Here is a 19,729-nt window from a genome sequence, read left to right as displayed (position 1 = left end):
ACAAACCACAACACATCCGTCCCTGATGGATCAACCTTAAACACATTCAGAATTGATTCAACAAAACAGCCGAGTCCTCGAGGCTATGTTCCTGAGACTCTGAGGAGACACACAACAAAAACCCTGTTGTGAGGCGAAAGTATTTCTCTGCATGTTTCCCTCTTTTCTTGAAGCAGCTGTTACCAGGATTCAGGGATGTTTAATGTAGAAATTAAAGGTATAGTTCACTCAGTAGAGGCAACACATTCAATTTAAATTTTAACAGCCTTAATTTAGGCTTAATGAGAGAGAATGAGACTATTATCTGTGGTCAGAAATTATGATCCTTTGTACAAGCATCGTGTTTATGTATATTTAAAAGTAACCACAAGAAATCTTCAAAATAAGAAACCATCTCTGTGTTGATCATATCCGTGAGGTGAATCCTCATGAGCTTGTAATCCACATATAGAAATCAGAGCTGGCACTGACCGAGAAAGTGACTGAGAGAGTGTTTTTTGCTTGTTTGTTTGCTTTTCTCACACAAAAGATGAGCATAAAGAACATCAGGGACAAGCTTGAAGTGACTTGCCCGCAGGCTGGCAACATATTCTGAATCAACAATAGCCAGGCCTCATGGAAAGACAATGCCAAAGAAAGATGGACGAAACCCAGAAAACGAGCAGTCGAAATGAAAGGGAAAGCAGGCGTTTGTGAATGGGTTTGTCGACGCACTCAGGAGTCAGAAAGAATAGAGAGTACAAGAAAGTTTAAGAAAACTGGAAAGCAGAATCTGAGGTAAACAGCAGCACACAAGCACCTTCATTTGTGATGCATTAATGATCTTAAAAAAACAAAACTTCACACCTCTTTGAGTCTCTCTTACCTGCTGACGGCTCATCAACTCCAGGGACAAACTAACAAGCTCACACACTAAAGCCCCTCTGATCACATTCAAGCTGCTGCATTTTTAATGATGCAATTAGCTTCAACGCTGCTGACTGCACGAGCCAACGGCACGTCAGGGCCAACAAAAACTCAGATTATGACTGTCATTAAGGTTATTCATCATCGCCCTACGCTCACTCCAATTATACCGCAATCCTTCACTGTGGCAGGACCCTTGTACTTCACTCTGCATCTCTGGTTCTTGGCGAGACAACAGAATATGAGCGATAAGAGGCGAAGAAGAAAACAGTGGCAGGAAATAAAAAAGGTTGGCAGCAGAGTTGCACGGAAGAAGAAGCAGAAGGGAGAGAAGTTAAAGAGTAGATATGCAGAAGAATGTATAATCAAGATGAACCTAAAAGGACTTGAGAGGGTTTTAATTTTCCCTTCATTTTGGTAAGTGATAGTTAACAACCTGAAACACAGATGTCTTACTAAATACATCCTGTCAAGGGAAATAACACAGCATTAAGAAAACTAAACACTTCGGTGTCTTTACTGCCATCTTCCTCTCCATCCCTCTGCATGCCCTCCTGCCATCCAGCTTGATCTGTCTCCAATGTTGTGATTGTGCACGCGGCGCTCACATTTAAACGCTACTTGCCTCGAATTTCCGGCCAATATAACAAGAGGGAGAAGAAGAGGGAGTGCGAGGCAAGTTTGAGGAAGGGAGGGTAATGAATCTAACAGCTGAAGGAACTGAATAGGAAGTGAACGCTGAGTGCAGATGGCAGGAAAAAGTTAGATCAGTTTCCAGGACAAAAAAAAAAGAGAGAGGCAAGAGCTAGAAAAGTGTGAAGTCAAGGTCTTACTGTGTGAAATATCAAATATCCTACACTGATACACTAACAGAGCTTCCACGATATCACTTAATGTTTAATAAACTTATATAAGCCGTCAAAGTTAAAACCTAAATGCTCATAATTACCTTAGTTTATCATTCATATGCATTATCAGTCCATAATATTGGGATGTATGATCTGGCCTTTGCATGTGCCTCTAGTTTTGTGTTGATTTTGTTCATTTGGATGAATTTAGGTTATCTGATCATCTACCTTGTTAAGCTTATTTACATATATTTCAAACACACCACAGGAATTCTGAGCAAAGCAACAGCAAAAAGCAAATAACTAACTAACGTGCATGTCCTTATTTATTAGCTGTGAGCACTAATTAACAAGGTGTTGAGAGAAAACTCACAGTTAATGGGTTTATCTGTAGGATGCAATAGTACACAATTCATTTATGATGACTGATGAGGAACAAATACACTACTTATATGCACGTAAATAAGAAATGCCTTGATAATGAATTATATAAGGTTGCCTGCCTCACTTTAGCTATCCTGAAGAACTCAGAGTCAGTATCTCATAACAAAAAACACACCAAGCTGGAAAGGGTTTTAAAACTGTGAACTTATTCTGCTGCAAAACAGCAAGAGCAATATCCGTAAATGAAAATCAATATCAAGACCTGGCATCACTGACTCAGACACTTTGACCTCAGGACAAGAGACAGAGAAGCATAACTCTTTTAACTTGCTCAGTTATTTCGGTATGAAGTTGAGTGATGACTGGCAGACTCACCCTCCATGGGAGTATTGCTGTCAGGGCGGTTGGCAAAAACTACATCTACATACTCCATCTGCATCCTTTGTAGGGAGCCTTTTAGACCTGACAGACACAGAGAGAGGTGGGGGTTGAGGTGGTGGAGGGTGATTGAAGTGACACAATAAAGCACTGCATAGGGGGAAAAGCCATTTATTGAAGGTTACTAAGCCTAAAGCTGTTGTTTTGTTCATCTTGTGAGGTTGTCGGTGTGTTTGCATGTCTTACCCTCAATAATGTGTTTCCTTGACAGTCCTCTCTCAGTCTCTGCTCTGATGGGACAAACACAAACCAATGATGAGCTACAACGAATGAGTGAATATACAGTATGCTCATGCCTGTAGAGCACTCTCCATCACCCCGTGGTCTCAGGCTGCAGATGCAGCTGTGAAGCCCACGACTACCACCCCTCAGCAGTTACTGCCCTCTGTTTGTCCTCATCCAACAGAAACAGAAACAAAAGGAGCTGCAGAAGTCCAGTTTTCTCTCAGACAACTTGAATCACAATATTCTGAAAGGTTGTTTGAATTTTTTCCCATTGACGCCTAAAATAAACTGCCTACCAAAGCTTTAATCACAGGAAATGCATTAAACTGACCTCAATATTATTTGAACTTTCTGGCACTTTTAAATACATCACTTTTCAAATAACTTTTAAATATCAGCCATTGAGCACTGCAAGCAGACTAAAAGTAATTTTAAATCACCTCCTGACCTGGAGGACTGGGAGGACTTGACATGAGAATAAAACGCATATCAAGCTGTTTTATTAAAATGGGTCAGTGCGCGTTCAACTGTTCAGCATCATTATGCATCCAAACTGTGGAGCGGAGAGGTGGAGGACTGAATCTTCCTCCCAGGAATGAAGGAATGCTCAGGAACAGAGAATAACTTCCTTATCAACGGACCCAGTTGGACAGCCTTGGCCAAGGAGTCTGTGTGTGCGTGTGTGCGTGAGTGTGCGTTAGTGTGCGTGTGTGCACCATGAAACTGATTTCTTTATTCCCTCCCCCTCTCTCTGCAGCAGAGGAACTGGTTATTACTGCATGCGTCGTGATGTTTGCTCAGGTTGTTACAGAATGGGATAAAGCTTAACTAGCTAACTCATCATTCACAATCTGCCTTCTTGAAATTACAGTTTAGAGAGTTTCTTACTTACTTTCCTCCCCAGTAGAGTTTAGTAGTAATGACCAAGCTGGATCGCCTGAGGAAGTGCAGAGACAGATACAGAAACACAGAACACAGATGCAGCAGGGTGAGTGATACATAATGCATTGCACTTGCTCAGTGTATTCTCTCATTTAGACATAAAGGGGGATCTGCAGGTCCATCACAACTTTCCTTGCTAGCACATCTTGTCCCATCATGGATGTGTTTATCTCTTAGTCTAGTTCTTTAGTTTCTCTAGTTGTTTAAGAGACTTTGGTGAGACCCTGTCATTACACACCTGCTGCTCTGTTAAATCAATAAACTTAAAGAGCATGTGGATGTGTCCGACAGTGATTAGCATCTGCAGACTCGAGTCACATGTGACAAATTGAATCATGAATAAGAGCACCTTCTGACTGTGATTTAGTCGTGACGACTGATCGGACCAAGTTGGACTGGGCATGTTGCAGTCAGCTGGTGTTGAAGTTTGCAGATGAAGTCATATAGTGTGTGATATGTAAAGAGTCTAATCTCAAGGCTTCAGATCTAGTTGCTGCCAGTTGTCTCAAACATTTCTGACAAATGTGAAATGCAATGGAGGATCTAACCCGAACTCTGCACATTTTTCCTCCTGTGTTAGCCTTTTCAATGCAAATTTCACTACATACAAACAGTAAAAGCTGCTGGTTGGTGTCCATGTTTGTTTTGTTACAAGAACAACTGGGTCGTCTACCACCAGAACTCCATTTGTGAACAGTCATTCAGTGCATTGCTTAGTGTATTTACTCAGTCGTACGGTTCATGCTTCTTCCTGACTGTCAAAGACTAAAAAGTCTGAGCAAGCTGGCGGAAACAATCTCAATCTTAAACTCCATAATGATGGAATAACGTGGCAATATCGTGAGAATAGATTAACAGCTACTTGCTCCTACATTACAGCTGCTCCAAGGCTGATGCCACTGTAAGAGACGCTCCATCAGTTATTTCCTTTGATGTTACTGTACCTCTCCTCTCTGTTTCCTACAGAGTTTATCAATAATACAGAAAAACTGAGATTAAATAACTCCATAAAGGGAATATTTGAAACCTAAAATGCCTGCAGCAGACTTCCATACAGTAACTATTTCATGCTGCTGTACTGTGATGCAATAATTGCCTGTATGAATATATGTGTGTGCAGATATACACAAATTACTGCAAATTAAGAATGTAGTCTATTTTGAAGAAATAGAAACACAACTCTGATGAGGCGTCTCTTCAACGTCTATCTGTCTCTTACACACACTTACCACACAAACACATACATTAGCACACACCACAGGGAAACATATCTCTAAGTCCCACCCCCTTTGTCTTTCTTTCATACATGCCTCACACACAAGCACACACACACGTACACACTTCTCTCGCCGCCTCTTTGTGACATGCTCACACATCATCGTTTTCCATCTTTCTCTCTCCCACAAAAGTGATGAGGCCATCAGACTCATTTATGTCACCATTACCTCCAACATTTCTTCTTGATAATGTTTCCTAGAATGACTTCGGCCCTGTAAGGAAATATAAATGAGCTGGCGTTATTAAATCGTTGCTTGAATTCATAAACGCTCCACCTCCACAATATCAACCCCTCACTGAACTAAACAGCTGCCCGTGCATTAAAAAGATGACAAACCTGTTTGTGAATGGGCATTTAGATGCTGCATTCAAAAAGTCTTTAAAAGGTGCTATCTTAGTGTGCTGGAAGCTTATGCCGGACAGAATTTGTTGTTGTTGTTTTTTTACTGTATTTTAGCAGATTATGTCACAGCTAAAGGAAATCATTCCTCAGTGGTTCGTACTGACTGTTTTAACAGTAGAAAGGTCAAACCCCACTGACAGAAAGTTTGTTACCTATAGCTTGTTCTTAAATTCTCATTGCTTTCAAGTGAACTGTGACGCTGCTGTGACTTTTCCTAAATTTAAATTTTAAAGATGTTAAATCAGACTGTTTAAATCTGAGAACTGGTATCTGATTCTGCTGATTAGTGCACAGTGATATCTGTAAGCTTTTTCCCAGCTGTAATGCACTTTGGTCCGATGTTCATATCTGAAACATTTCTATAGTCCTAATAGTTAACTTAGAATTCTACATGAATATTCATATTTAACACTTCTCTTCAAATCTAAACAACATCCAAAGTCACAGGCTCTGGTTGCTTCAAGCAAAGAGCCACATAACAAGAATACCAGCCTCACATTAACAGCAGATATTTCCTTTTGATCTAAGTGAATTTTCCCTGCCAGTCGCAAACATAGGGTATGATAGGCCCTTCTCATTAAAAAAAAAAAAAAAAAAAAAAAAAACGTCTAAAACACATGCATTACACGTTTTGTAAGCTCATGAATTATCACAAATTGCACTTTGCAATTGACACTCCAGACCTGCTGGTTATTCTTCACTTCACTGAATGAGTGGGACAAACTGAACTCTGCACGTATGAGACCTTAGTGATTACAGAACACTTGCTGGAGCCACAGTGGGGCCAGACGTCTGCATCACATCATAAAACTAAAACATGAAGAGGTTGTCATGAGCTCAACTGATTTGCGATCAAACTGAGAGGTTCGTATGACACCCACCTGCCACCCGCGTAGACCTCAGCTGTGTCGAACAGGTTGACTCCACTCTCATAGGCAATAGTCATTAGCTGCTCTGCAATCTGGCAAGACACACGCACGCACACGCACGCACGCACACGCACGTACACGCACAAACACAAGCACACACAAATATCACACAAAGAGCTGTAACATTCTGGCATATGTATCAATATCTACAATATATCTACAATAATATATATATATATATATATATATATATATATATATGGATTTATGGCTACATTTTTGGTTTTTTACCAAAACAGCTGCAGAAAAAGGTGGCGCAGCCATCACAGCAGTGCAGCTTCATATTTTATTTAAAATACCCCTGCTGATGCATTTCAGCCTGAGGCCTTCCTCAGAGCATGAGTATTGTTTATCTGTAAATCACTTTGACCCCATTTGTACCTGTATTAAAATTCGATCTGTATCGGGACATGTTATCCAGACAAGGAAAAACATATGTTGTGGTGCAAATGCAATGAATGTGCTGGCATCCAAAGGCTACACAACAACACACAGATATTTGTTTTGAGCTAATATAAAATCTAGGTTATTAGAGAGCAAGCAAGAAGGCTGAAACAGACGAACCTCTAATTCCTGATTATACGTCTATCCTGTGCCATGAAAGCGCCAAAAGATGCGTTATTCAACATAAAAATTGAATAAAAAAAAATACAGGAGGGAAAGTGAATGGTATAATGAATACATAATGAACTCATTTGTGCAGCTGATCTGCTGTTAACAAAGTACATCATTCATGTAGTCACAGAGTAACCTACACCAGCATTTCACAAAGTTTATTAAGTTCCCTACAACTCAACAACTCACAAAACTCTGTGATTTTTTTAAGGGAGTCTGGGGCTGATTTGCAGTTCCTCAAACACAGATTTTGTACTGGAGGACAAAGCTCCAGTCTCAATGAGGACAACAAGACTGTATAAAAAATACCAGATGTAAATGCAAACGGATGGTTTATTCTCTGGATAACAAATTTAACATTTGATACTAGGCGAAGATGTGGTGGTAGCCTACAAGACAAGACCATGATTTAATTCAACACAGCAGTGACAACAGACCATACCAAAAAAGAGGTGGAAACTTCCAAACAGCCTTAAGAAACAAGGAAAGTGGACAGAAGACCCAGGCTCTAGTATCGCTCAACCTTTAAAACTTTCTGCGGAACACAAATAATTTATTCGGTATATAGCACTATGTCAGTCAGCCATGTCATGTGGAATGGATTATCAGGTGAAGGCAGAATATGATCAGAGTTGACATTTGGACCTCATCACTCCCTGCAAGGACACACCAAAGTCAATGCAAAAGGGATTGGAGAGTATATAATAACATTGTGGCTCCATCTTCTCTGTGATGGTCAGCTTTTCATCGTGTCTTCCAGTGTGGCCTGTCATATACAACTATAAACACTGATTTCAAACAGTCACACAAACTACTTCTGCTAAACAGCCTTGCAGAGAGTGAGCCGGGCACAGAGGCTTGTGTTAGATACTGTATATGCCATAGTGCTGTACTGTATATTCTGTGTGAATATGCTGCAGTAGTGCACCTGCTTGTACTGAGCTTGAGTGGTTGTACTCTGTTGATGCACAGACTTTATGAAGCAAGTGGGATCACAGTGTAATAATCTTTGAAAAATCATCTGACTCCATGATGTACAGTAGTGTCAACTCATTCCTCCTTAGTTATTAAGTGCTCGTACTTTATATAAGTATGTGTGCGTGTGTGGCATATGTGCACATATGATTTCATATTTTTGCAGACTTGGTGAAAATAAATCATCAGACTGAGATCCAATTTCCCCGTGGTGAGTTTTATTACAGCGGGACTTTAAGTGAATTTGCCATCATTCCCCCGTAGAGCTAAGTGTGTGCGCATGAGTTGGTTTGTGAATGTGCGAGGACACAACAGTGTGTTTGTGCACATGGTGCCTGTGTTTACATGTGTGCATGAAATCTGTTTGTCTGCCTCTGTGTACATGCCCACAAGGGCATGCGCAGTATGTGCAGTGTGTGTGTGTGTGTGTGTGTGTGTGTGTGTGTATGTGTTGTTTCAGTGGTGGCAGACAGCGGAGGTGTTGCTTCCAGAAGAATTAGATAATCTCTCCTCTGAGAATCTGTCTGAACCTTCCTCAACCCTCTCTCTGCAACCAGCACAAACTGGGCAGCAGTCCACATGTGATAATGCTATAATAACAATAAACTCTATTTAATTAGTGTATTTAAGGAAAAACACAATGACACAACTATTAAAGGAACAAAGCAAGACAAAAAAAAAACTATGCGTAACGAGAATTTATGTGTAGAAACAAAGGCAGAGAAAAATAATGTGGTACAAGAAACAAAGACAGAATGCATGATAATGAAAAGATACCAAGCAAAAGAACAAAAGGGCGACAAGTCAATAAAAACCGGCGTTAAAGGAGTAACTGCAGCCAGACGATTGTTCCCATGTGGGTTCCAAGCCCATTGTGTATTGTGGAGCCAAATCTGAACAATATCTTAAAATCAATTTTAAAGCTGTCAGGGAGCCAGTGAGCCATGCTTGTATTCAGCTATTGTGATGTCATCTGGTGGTGTGGAGACATTCTCACTGGAAAAAGACAGCAATGGTTGTTAAAAGGATTTCAAGCAACCCGTCTTTACATTTGGTAGCAAAGGAAGTTGCAAGATGTTGTTTTACAGGTGTAAATGGTCTCTGGGAGGAGGGTGCACATCCTGTCTCTTTCCAATTATACATACTGGCATCTTTTAAGTCTTTCCCCTCACCTTAACCATCACATGACATGTGAGTGGCCTGCTGGAGAGTTTCAGAGGTCTGATCGGGAGAAAAATTCAAACTTGTGTTATTTTCCAAAAGATATGTTTTGGGAAAAGTTTCTAAGCGGCAGGAAAGCCCACAATGACTGAATGAATGTAGCTGTTTTTTTTAATTTTATGAAGACTTTGACGAAGACACGTGAATTTGTACCATATCAGATCTGTGCATCCTTTATCACAACAAACAGTATGTTGGTCTGTTGCCTGTGAAAGTAAACTGATGATATTTTAATATATTCCAGCTTATGATAATCAGTACATTCTGTTTAAGAACTGCATCATTATCAGATGCAAAGTCACTGCTTTCAGAGATGAGCTGAATAGACAGTGAAAGTGGCCACATTTCAAAATGACTCGTTCGGTCTCTGAGCCCCGGACTGCCATTAAAGCAAACAGAGCAGAATGGAAAGACAGAGCTGGATAATGGAGGTTTAAGAAAGTTGGGGTCATTTAAGGAGAGAGAGAGATTTGGAAAAGGGGGATGCCGGGGAAAATGAACAGCATGTTCTTTCTCTAACTGGTCTCTGCTGAGTACAGAGAGGAAACATTCTCTGTCGCAATTGTTGGGGGCACTGGAGGGTGATTTTCAATGACGTGAAGGAAGAGTGGGCTAAGAGATGTAAGAAAATAGATGGAGGGCAAGCACAAAGTTGGATGTGATCAGACACAATAGATAAAAACTGTTTTGCAGGTAAGGAGAGGTAAGGTGAGGAGTATGCTGCAGAAAGCGTTCTGAAAACAGATGAAGAGGGGTAGAGGAGCAGATACTCACAGACAGAGAGCTTTAAACACTGATCAAGTCAGTGTTTAAAGGGTGACTGTTAAGCCTCTGGAGACTGCTCATTCACAATGAGTCACATAAGACACTAAAAGGCCAGTCACTGTCATAGAGAGCTTATAGGGACATTCACAAAGTCGAACTTTGTTTTGATGGTGAAACACTTCTGCTTGCATAGACTACTTCTGACTTCTGGCCATTTTGGATGAACTGAATGAGAGTAATGGCCTACAAATGGTGCACTAATTTCTGTAAAGGGAGCTTAAGCTGCACAAACAATCTGTAACACTCAAACATATAGACTTGCACTTCTACCCTCATCTTCAGAAAAACACTGAGTCACTGTCAAGTTGCAGAAATACATGGGTGGCTACGCTTCAGGCTTCTGACTTTAATTTTTTTTTGTTTGTTTTTTTTCTGGGGCATGAAGGGTGCAGGAGAATTTGATTTCCATACATAGAACAGACATAAAGGGACAAAACATTTTCTCTCTCACAACCCCAGTATCAAGGTCGTGGTAGCCTCCCACATACTACCCACACAACCTTGAGATGATTTTATGACTGCGCTGCACCCTCCCATCCACACTCCCTACATCAAAGCGAACATCGACAAGAGACACTTTCTTCAAATTCACTTTATGATTTATGGGTCCACTTTTGGCCTTTTTGAATGAGTAAGCGATGTGAAGTTGCATCCCACCATCACTCTTGTGAGCTTTCTGTCTGGGAATGTGTTGCTGCCCAGACAAGACATAAGTGAAACCAACCTGCAAGCACTTTGATAAGACATATTTTATTAGGGGTTTATAAGCAGTACCTAATGGCCTCATGAAACTGCAGATTACTCGCATTTATAACTGCAGAGCAGAAAGCTTATGAGAGAGAAACTCACAACATTAAACTAAGATATCAAGTCCGCTGTTGACATGTTAAAGGAACTAAAGCATTTTTATTGTTAGATAAGTAGATAGATACTGTACCGCATGACACTAGAACCTGCAGGTGATTAGCTTAGCTTAGCATAAACACTGGGAGTAGGGGAAAACAGCTAGCCGACCAGCACCTCCAAAGTTCACTGATTAACACATTGCATGCAGTGTGTTTAATCAGTGCACAATAAGAAATGTACAAGTTAGTAACACTGTGATCAGTGTTTGCATGTACACAACTATATGCGTATTAGTGCAGCCCTGACACAGATTTTAAGTAGTAACTGTGTTTGTGTGCCAGAGGTGTTGTGCATTTCTTAATGAGGACAGGACATTGAACTCTGCAGAGGACATGTAGTCTATTTAGGGTGCTTTTGATAACATTGACATTGAACAGGGAGCAATCAGGACAGCAGAGGACTTTTTAACCCAACAGCACAACATTACATTGTGTTGGTTTGCATGTCTACCGAGACCCTCCGTCTGCAACTCTGACTTCTTTTTTTTTTGGTTATTTTCAGTGGCAATAATCCACTGTTGTGTGTCTCCACCAAAAGCTTAAACGCAATCTTCAGTCAACAACATAATATTTGAAATCCATTTGACGTGAGCCAACCAGCATTTCCCATTTGAATCTCAGCTGTTGAAGCCAAAGCCTGGTGGACTGAAGTGTCTGAGTGATACCAGTGACATTGAACTGGGCACATTCAGAATACTGGAGAGACGAGAGGCGCTTAGCTTTGAGCGTACCATGTGAGTTGATGGCACTAAGCCTTGAGGTAAGAAAAATAATACTGTTACATAAGCTTACTGTCCCCGTGTCCCCTGGGGTGAGCTCTGTTCTCTTCTTCCCTAAGTGTCACTCTAAGTGTGTGCATACGTGTGTATCTGTGTGTGTGTGTGAGATGACCGAAGCTGAGACCCCAGCAGCAACATCAGAGCATGTTATAGTTCAACAACATGAGTGTAAAGGAGTTTGTACACGTACACATAATGTGTTGACCCCTTTGTGTCTGTCCTATGTAGCATAAAATGTGAGTCACTCCAAATAGTGTCAATCATTAAACGTCAAGTCATTGTGAAGGTTGTGTCCAGTTAAAAAATGTTAAGAAAAAAGAAAATCCACCCTCTATCTTCATAACGTGAGGGAGCAATAAAAAGCTAAGCTGTAGTCTAATTGGGCCTTAGAGCTTTGCTAGGCAGCTGATGGTCAAGGTTAACTGTGACACCACTCAGTTAGTAAAAAATTAAAGATGTCCCACAGTCACACTGACTGCTGGGGTCCTGATTCGACTGGACAAAATGTAGCAGGGATAAATCCCACTTGTAGTCGTCCTGTCCTAAACACAAAAAAAGCTCCAATTTTAATTACTTCGTTATTCCTCTCCATGTGGCATTGTTTTGATGCTTTAGAATAGCTGGCCCGTCAGCATTAACAGAAAATCTTTCATCACTGAACCCAAAGATAGCTACTGTTCCCCAAGCATGTCATAAGAAATGTGCTTTAGTCTTTCAGATTATCACGGTGTCTAAACAGGAGGCGTAGTGTGAGCAGCACGTTAGAAGAGCAGCAGCTTTGCGCCGCCGTCTGTGTGTCTACACAGGATGCGTTCAGGCACAGTCCTGAATGTAGGTCATCCGTGTTTCAGTAGCACTCAGAACCTAACAATCGCTGCAGTTGTGCACGTAAAATGGGAAAAAATTACTTGAAGCATAAAAATACACTTTGTGCGTTACGCAGCTCATGTATACACCTGGACTGACTACATTAATATCAGCTGACAAATGAGGCTTAAGTGCTTCTGGTGTCGTTTTGCTGTTGTGTCTCTACAGTGCCAGTTTCAAGGTTATCACTTGTTCATTAGGGTTTTAAACATGAGTGTTATGAAACTTTCCTTTGGGAGTGTCGGTCAGAACCAATGAAGCTTTTTTCTGTATCAGTGAGTTTAGATCAAAGAAAGCATCGTCTTGTTTAAACTCCATCCACAGGTAGAGGCATGGCGATTTTATATGAAGTCCAAATCATAGGACCTGAACACATGTGGTAAGATATAACATTTTCACAGAGAGTATGTTCAGTTGAATCACTCTTATGTCATCAGTTGTAAATATAAATATATACAACACACTTAACAATACAGCATATACAGTATATACAAGCAAAACCAATCAATTAATAACTACAGTCCATTTAGATGAAATGAACATATGATAAAGGAAAATATGTCATACCTCGTCTGTTATCTGTCCCCCAAAGGTCACCCACGTACCTGGAGGGCAGAGAGAGACATTTCAACATTAGAAAACATTTCAGCTTGTGTGTGTGTGTGTGTGTGTGTGTTTGTGTGTGTGTGTGTTGTGACATCCTGGAGTAAACACTACTAATACCCGAGCTGTGAGGAAGGCTGTCAGGTTCCCAAGAGGAAAATAGCAGCTCAGTGCTGAAGAATCACCTTGTGTGAGAGCCTGTTAGCACTTTCGGTCTTCACTGGCACACATTTGGACGACCTTGTGTCCCCTGTCCTTATGTGATACGTCTGTTTGTGTCTGTGTGTTTGTGTATGTAATGAGTGTGCATGTGTTTACGCCTGACTACATGCTCCTGACTGGCCTGCTAACAATGCTGATAAGCCAGACAAAAAGGCTAAGCCATCCCGACCAGAGGAGACACTACATCCTCGGCGCATTCCCTCACTGAATTATGCATGTAGCTTTGTTGCTGCAGAAAACGCCTCCCATTCAGATTATGTGAAGCTAGTTTTAGCTATCTAAAACTGTCCCACTCTGCCAGACAGTGAAACACCTTTTTATATCACAAAAATGTCTAGTGCTTATGTGTGTGTGTTCTGGGAGTTGAAAGAAAATCTGGGCTGCCTGACAAGATATGAGGTCGTCTGTGTTGCAATGCATTTAAAATCTGGCAGGTGAGGATTTAGCCACTGGATTTTTATTGTCGTCTGAGGTAAAGGGAACTTCCATGACAAGTGATTTTTATGAATTGTTTATGTTATTGTACCTATAGTATATCAGTATATCCCTGCTTGACAGACACTGGAAGTTTCCTTCCAGTATCTGTCGGCCGATACCAATATTAAGATTTGAGGGTTATAAAAAACACAATAATATATCGGCCAACACACTGAGCAACTGAGACTTCAGCCTCACTCAGTGCTTACACTTAAACTACTTATGTCCAATGTCAGCAGCATGTCCACTCACTTGTTGTGTAGCAGGTTAGCAGTGCACACACTGTGAATGAGTGTGTGAACAGAGTTGTGGTGGAGACGGTATTGTCAAACCTCCACTGGCAGACACATCTCTACCGTCACATAGTATGTAGTGTCATATTACCCAACCTCCTTGCATTGCAACACCATCTACTCCACTGAGATTTAACTCACAGATGACACCCTGAGGATAGGATGTATAATGACATTATTTTAACTTAATAAGAAGCAGTCCTCAACACGCCTCATCAGCAGAACCAGAATTTTCCACCCTCCACCCTTTTCCAGGGGAGGGGGTCGGGTGAAATAATTGTACTGACTGGTGGGAAAAGCTGTTTTTGGACACTGTCAACACCAGCAACCATGGCAACCCCACTAAGCCTCAACTCCACTTACAGCATAGTCATTACAGGTTGCCCCTACAGTATATGTATGATGATTGTGTGTTATTTTATTGCATGAGTGCGTTTGTGTATGTGTCTGTGTATGAGAATGTACATCTGTGTGTGTCTGTGTCTGTGTCTGTGTGTGTGTCTAATCAGCCCTTTAAACTGTCTCCAGCGTGGTGGGGTTGTAATCACAGCTAACGATGTCCAGTGGCGGCGCAGAGCTTTGTTCCTGAGCTGGAGGCTCAGCATGAGAAGAACACCCTGCAGATCTCTAGTGTCAAGGCCACTGCTCTTATAGCCTCAACTGAGTTTTCTGTTTGATGGAAATTATGGCCCTGGGAGCGATAAAGTGCTTTTTTTTCACTGCCAGCTGCTGCTGGAAAGTGCTGGTAGTTGAAAATGATGTTGCTATACAACAAGAGTAAACGTGATAACCTTGCAAAGCTTTTTCCTAAAGCTGAGAAGTGTGTAAGTCAACACGGTAGTTCAAACTGGGTACTGGTGTAACATTTCTATAAATGGTACAAAGACATACAGTTAAAATGACTCAATTTTTCCTTCTCAGCTACGTTTTTCTACTTTCATATGTTCTCATTTATGGTGTTATTTGTGCCCTTGAGCACTTGGACTGAGAAGTCTAAAAAGATAAGACAAAGCCGACGTGAGCCTAATTGTACAAGGCAGCAAAAGAGGACGAAGGAAGTAAAAGGGAAATAAAACGAGTGAGAAAATAAGACAAAGAGTTGTAGATTTGGCAAGAGGTGTCATTTATTTTTTTCAGCTTTGTGTGAGTCCTCTCAACCTGATTCTTCATTCTTGAATCCAGTCCTGTGCCTGGCAGCGTGATAGATGGCACGCATGGAGATGAAACATTTCTCTCTGGTGTCTCGGTTTAACTGACCTCCCAACTCTCTTTTTCAGCATTTTTTCAGCTTGTCTGCCAACAGATAGAAAGGCTGAGTCATAAATTTTTGTTGCATTAATTTCCAGCTCCAATAAAAGGGCACAGTACATCTCTAAACTGGTTATGCGTGAGAAGTACAGATTTATGCCAGCGAGACACACAAAGAGGCAAATCATAGTTTGACTGTTCTATATATGGAAAACTACCTACATCATCATCTCAGGGACACATTTTTAAACAATTTAAGGAGCTTCAGTCTTGCAGTTGTGCCTCTATTTGACAGCTGAGTATAAAATCAGACAGGAAACATGGGGGAAAAGGTGTCGAGAATCCAATTTAAATCTATTTAGGAGGAGAAAAGTCACATAAAGTTTTGTAAAAGGGCTATTTTCTGTTTTAAAAGGATCAGAACCAACTGGTTTTGCCAGCGTTTGAGTTAAGTTTAAGGATCATGTATGGCACCTTATATATACACACTTTGTGAAGAAAGAAAAACTCTTCTTCTCACACACACACCATCCTTTGCACCTATTTTCAGTGTGTTGCATGCCCTTGTCTCCTGTACTGCCTCTTCAAGTTCTATTGATTTTTCTCAATTCTACTTGAATCGCCTTCGTCTGCACTGTTACATCTATATCTGTTTCTGTCTTGTCTGCTCTTTCAGCTGCCGCATACAGGGGCTGGACAAGACAATATAAACACTTGACAATGCAACACGGCACAAAAATAATATGTTTCTTAAGTTTTTTTTCTGCGAGGTTGACAATATATCAGAGAGAGTGCTACTTAAAACAGCCTCACAAGTGATCTCAAAGTTTGTAGTGATTACAGCAAGACAGAGCATAACTCTGACGCATCGTTGATGTTTGGAATATATTGTCTCTGTACTGTTTTTAATTGAGTATATGTCAAAAAAGGATTGGCAAGTTATCACATTCTGTTTATTAATGTTTTACACAGCGTCCCAGCTGTTTAGGAATCAGGGTTGTTCATCAGTTGCAGAGGAGCAGGAAGTGCCTATCAAGCTGAACATTGCAAACAGAGTAAAAAGAGTAGACAGTGAAAGAAGACAAAAGCAAAGAGACAGTGACACATGGCTAAGGTTGTCTGGTCTTAGTACTGCAAGGATGTGTAGTGAACCACATAGCTGAAGATTTTAAAGGATGACATTTAAGTACAAAATAGAAAACAGCTGACAGGAAAGCTTGTGCTGAAGAAGTAGGCAGAGGCTATAGTGCATGGTCCACTCTGTACCACAGTGACAACACACAGAAAACGAGTGAGGTCCGTCCTCTTACTGTCTTCTATACACTGCAGGACTGCAGAATTTTCTGGAAGAACCACTTAAAGAATTCATCAATCAATAGCACCGCATCAGTGCAGCAAGCAGAGCAGTCAGGAGAAAATATGGGCCTGGGTAGTGTATGGCGTGTGTGTGTATGTGTGTGTGTGTAAGGAAAAAGTTATGGATTCACACAGAAGTGCTGATGGTTCAAATAAATGCTGGTCACAAACTTCTGCATCGACTTTTGTTCTGTTTTGTCAGCCAATTAAAAGGGGTTTGCACATGCGAACACACACAAACACTCCACTTTCCCCAACCACTTAGCATAGCTGGAAACTGTGTGTGGGTTGACAGCACGGTGAAGCCACTGCAGACCTCCCTGCAGTCAGTCTATCATCTGTTTTCAGGAAGGAGGTAGTGATTAACTGCAGCAGCAGCAGACTGCCTGTGCTGCCTATGGTGACCTCACTAATCACTTCACTTATCAATTAATCCACCCTCCATGCTCCTCTCCTGGATAATCAGATTCTCCACAAATCTATTCAGTTTCAATTAACTGGTGAGAGGGTTTTACACCGTTGAAAGAGAAGGCTTCTACACAGTATGTGGCATTTTCAGATGCATGCAAATTGAACTGACATTAAATTGTGTTCTGCTGGAATGTGAAATTAGCCTTTTTTATTGTTAGTGGAATGGAAATAAATAACTGACGCTGAATAGACTCTCAGAGTTTGGCTATTATGCTGATAAACACAAGATTGAATTTTAACTACTGGCAATCATGGAGCATGCCAGTACAGAAGAAAGAGGGAGCAGTCTGTATGTTATATGTTATTATCTTATAGGTATAGTGTTATGATTGAACAAGCAATACAGTACAGTAAAGGAAGACTTCTTATTAAATTTGCTTAAATATGACTGAAAAATCATCTGCAAATTGCAACTGTTTTTCATTTGTTTTTACACTTGTATGTGTGTGTGTGTGTGTGTGTATTTCTATTTGCTACAATTGGCTGGTCCTCACAACTTCAAAGGACTGCTTGAAGGTTCAGACTTGGTTTGAGGGGTCAGAAAAGAATAATGTTTAGGTTAAGGTTAAGGTTAGTGGTAGGTATTTAGTTGTGATGGTTAAGGCTAGGACAAGGAGATAGGAAGTGCAACAGTGAGGGTCCTCACAAGGATAGAAATACAAGAATTTGTGTGTGTGTGTGTGTGTGTGTGTGTGTGTGTGTGTGTGTGTGCGTGTGTGCATGTGTGCGAAGCTGCTTGTACCAGCAGCTGGGCCCTGGGAGAACAATACCCACAAGGACAGAGAAAGCCAAACAGAACAGTGACAGCACGAGTGAAAGGACGGAAGGAAGGAAGTGTCTCTGTATTTGTTTTCCTCTTCCTCTCCCAACATTACAGTAAGGAGGAGTTTAGATAAAGACAATGGGAGGAGAACAACATAGACGGGATGAAAGAGTTCATAGAGAGAAAGACAGAAAGAGATGGAGACGGGGAGGATAAAGACGGTAAAGAAGTCACATCTTTCCTGTTCACATCTCATCAACCCTCCCTCTGTCCTGCACTCTGTCCCTGGGATCATGACAGTGTATGTGGAATACTAATTCATCTGTCTGTTCACATTTTCCTTATTAGCACACAGCTAATGTCCCCAACAGAGAAAGAAAATGTTTCTTTAAATTCTTCTGAACCTTGAATTAATACTGCCTTTAATTCCTCAGCTACACATACTTAATTAGTGTGTATAACAGTTATAAATATGTGAGTTAAAAATAGTGGGGAGTGAAAGGGTGAAGAATGAATTAAGATAACTAGAAAACGAGTAGACGAGTACTGAACATTATAACAGACTGAACAGAAACAAAGATCTTCCCAGCCGGAACTAATTTTAAAGATGAAACCAACAGAATAAATGGGAGAAAGCTATAATTCTGCATAGAAAAACGTCTTCAAGTAAAGCCTTACAAGTTATTAGTCAGCTGATGAAGTTAGTTAGTTAGTTATGCTGCCACTGTGCAGCCAATTAAATACATTTAAGTGGTAATGGTTCACTTCTGAACTTTACAGCACTGTAACTTTTGGCAAAATAATAGGAAGCTGATCAAAAAAATAGTCATAGAAATCAGAAATTAATAGTTTTTAGCCCAGAGAAAAAAACAATACATAAAATGTGTGGCACAAACTTAGATTTAATGAAATGTCTGTTTCACCATCACTGTCTTGCTCATGTTCACTGCAGTCGTGTTGGTCTGAATCTTAAATGCTGTAGCAATTGTTAATCACATTCCTCATAGCTCTAAGCAGGTGCTAGCCAGCCACTCCATGTCAAGGTCAATCTGCTGCTTTATCGTTACAAAACCTTCAGATGTTTCATTTAAAGCCCACCTTGGTTTCCAGCCAAGTTGGAAAACCTTTAAAAGCAGCCTTGGGTCTCCTGTGCACAGTGCACCGCTAACCCAGTAAGGAAAGATAATACCACTCAATATGAATTTTTCATAAACAACTGCTAAAGTGTCTGTCAGAATTAAATGTTTTGATAAAAAAAATCAAACTTCAGCTTTAAACAGCATCTTCCCTCATATGAAGTGCAGAGCCAGGCTGTGAGAACGCTGAACAGCCAGAAATGTTGAATTTCTGTGTTCAACCATTTAAACCATTATGTAAATGAAGCCGGTGGTAGTGAGACGGCGTTCCTCTCGGGGCATCGTTGTTGCAGATTGGCTCTTTAAAAGTGAGACTCCTGCAACATCTCCTGGCTGTTGTTCACACAACCAGTGACAAATAGAAGCTAATGACTGAATCACGATTTAACATGATTGAATGTGTGTTTTATTAATTTTTCTGTCTACTACGCTGTCAGTCAGATAAATGAGTGTGTGTGTTCTGCTGCTGTTCTGCTGAATTTCGGTGTAACATCGGCAGGATAGTGAGAATATCTGTGCCACACACACACCCACACACATGCACACACACACACAACATCTTCATCTATCTTGGCACTATCCCTTCAAGTTAAGCAGTGAAACACCATTTAGCATCCTGC

General features: G+C 40.8%; 1 protein-coding gene across 4 annotated transcripts in view; it reads right to left on the bottom strand.

Moving 5' to 3' along the window:
- The window catches only part of kcnab1a (potassium voltage-gated channel subfamily A regulatory beta subunit 1a), a 94,271-nt gene that overhangs the window by 6,036 nt on the left and 68,506 nt on the right, over positions 1 to 19,729 (bottom strand). For 2 of the 4 annotated variants that reach the window (XM_041940257.1, XM_041940259.1), the window contains exons 3-8: positions 13,108 to 13,145; positions 6,306 to 6,385; positions 5,189 to 5,233; positions 3,694 to 3,738; positions 2,763 to 2,806; positions 2,514 to 2,600 (exon numbers count right to left, since the gene is read on the bottom strand). In XM_041940257.1, the coding sequence (XP_041796191.1) occupies positions 2,514 to 2,600; positions 2,763 to 2,806; positions 3,694 to 3,738; positions 5,189 to 5,233; positions 6,306 to 6,385; positions 13,108 to 13,145 (339 nt within the window). Of the gene's footprint in view, positions 1 to 1,412; positions 1,421 to 2,501; positions 2,601 to 2,762; positions 2,807 to 3,693; positions 3,739 to 5,188; positions 5,234 to 6,305; positions 6,386 to 13,107; positions 13,146 to 19,729 lie in introns of all 4 variants that reach the window. The other 2 variants (XM_041940258.1, XM_041940260.1) reach the window with 2 other exon arrangements.

The sequence above is a fragment of the Chelmon rostratus genome, chromosome 7, assembly GCF_017976325.1.
Source record: "Chelmon rostratus isolate fCheRos1 chromosome 7, fCheRos1.pri, whole genome shotgun sequence".
Taxonomy (NCBI): domain Eukaryota; kingdom Metazoa; phylum Chordata; class Actinopteri; order Chaetodontiformes; family Chaetodontidae; genus Chelmon; species Chelmon rostratus.
This window is presented reverse-complemented; position numbering and strand designations above follow the sequence as displayed.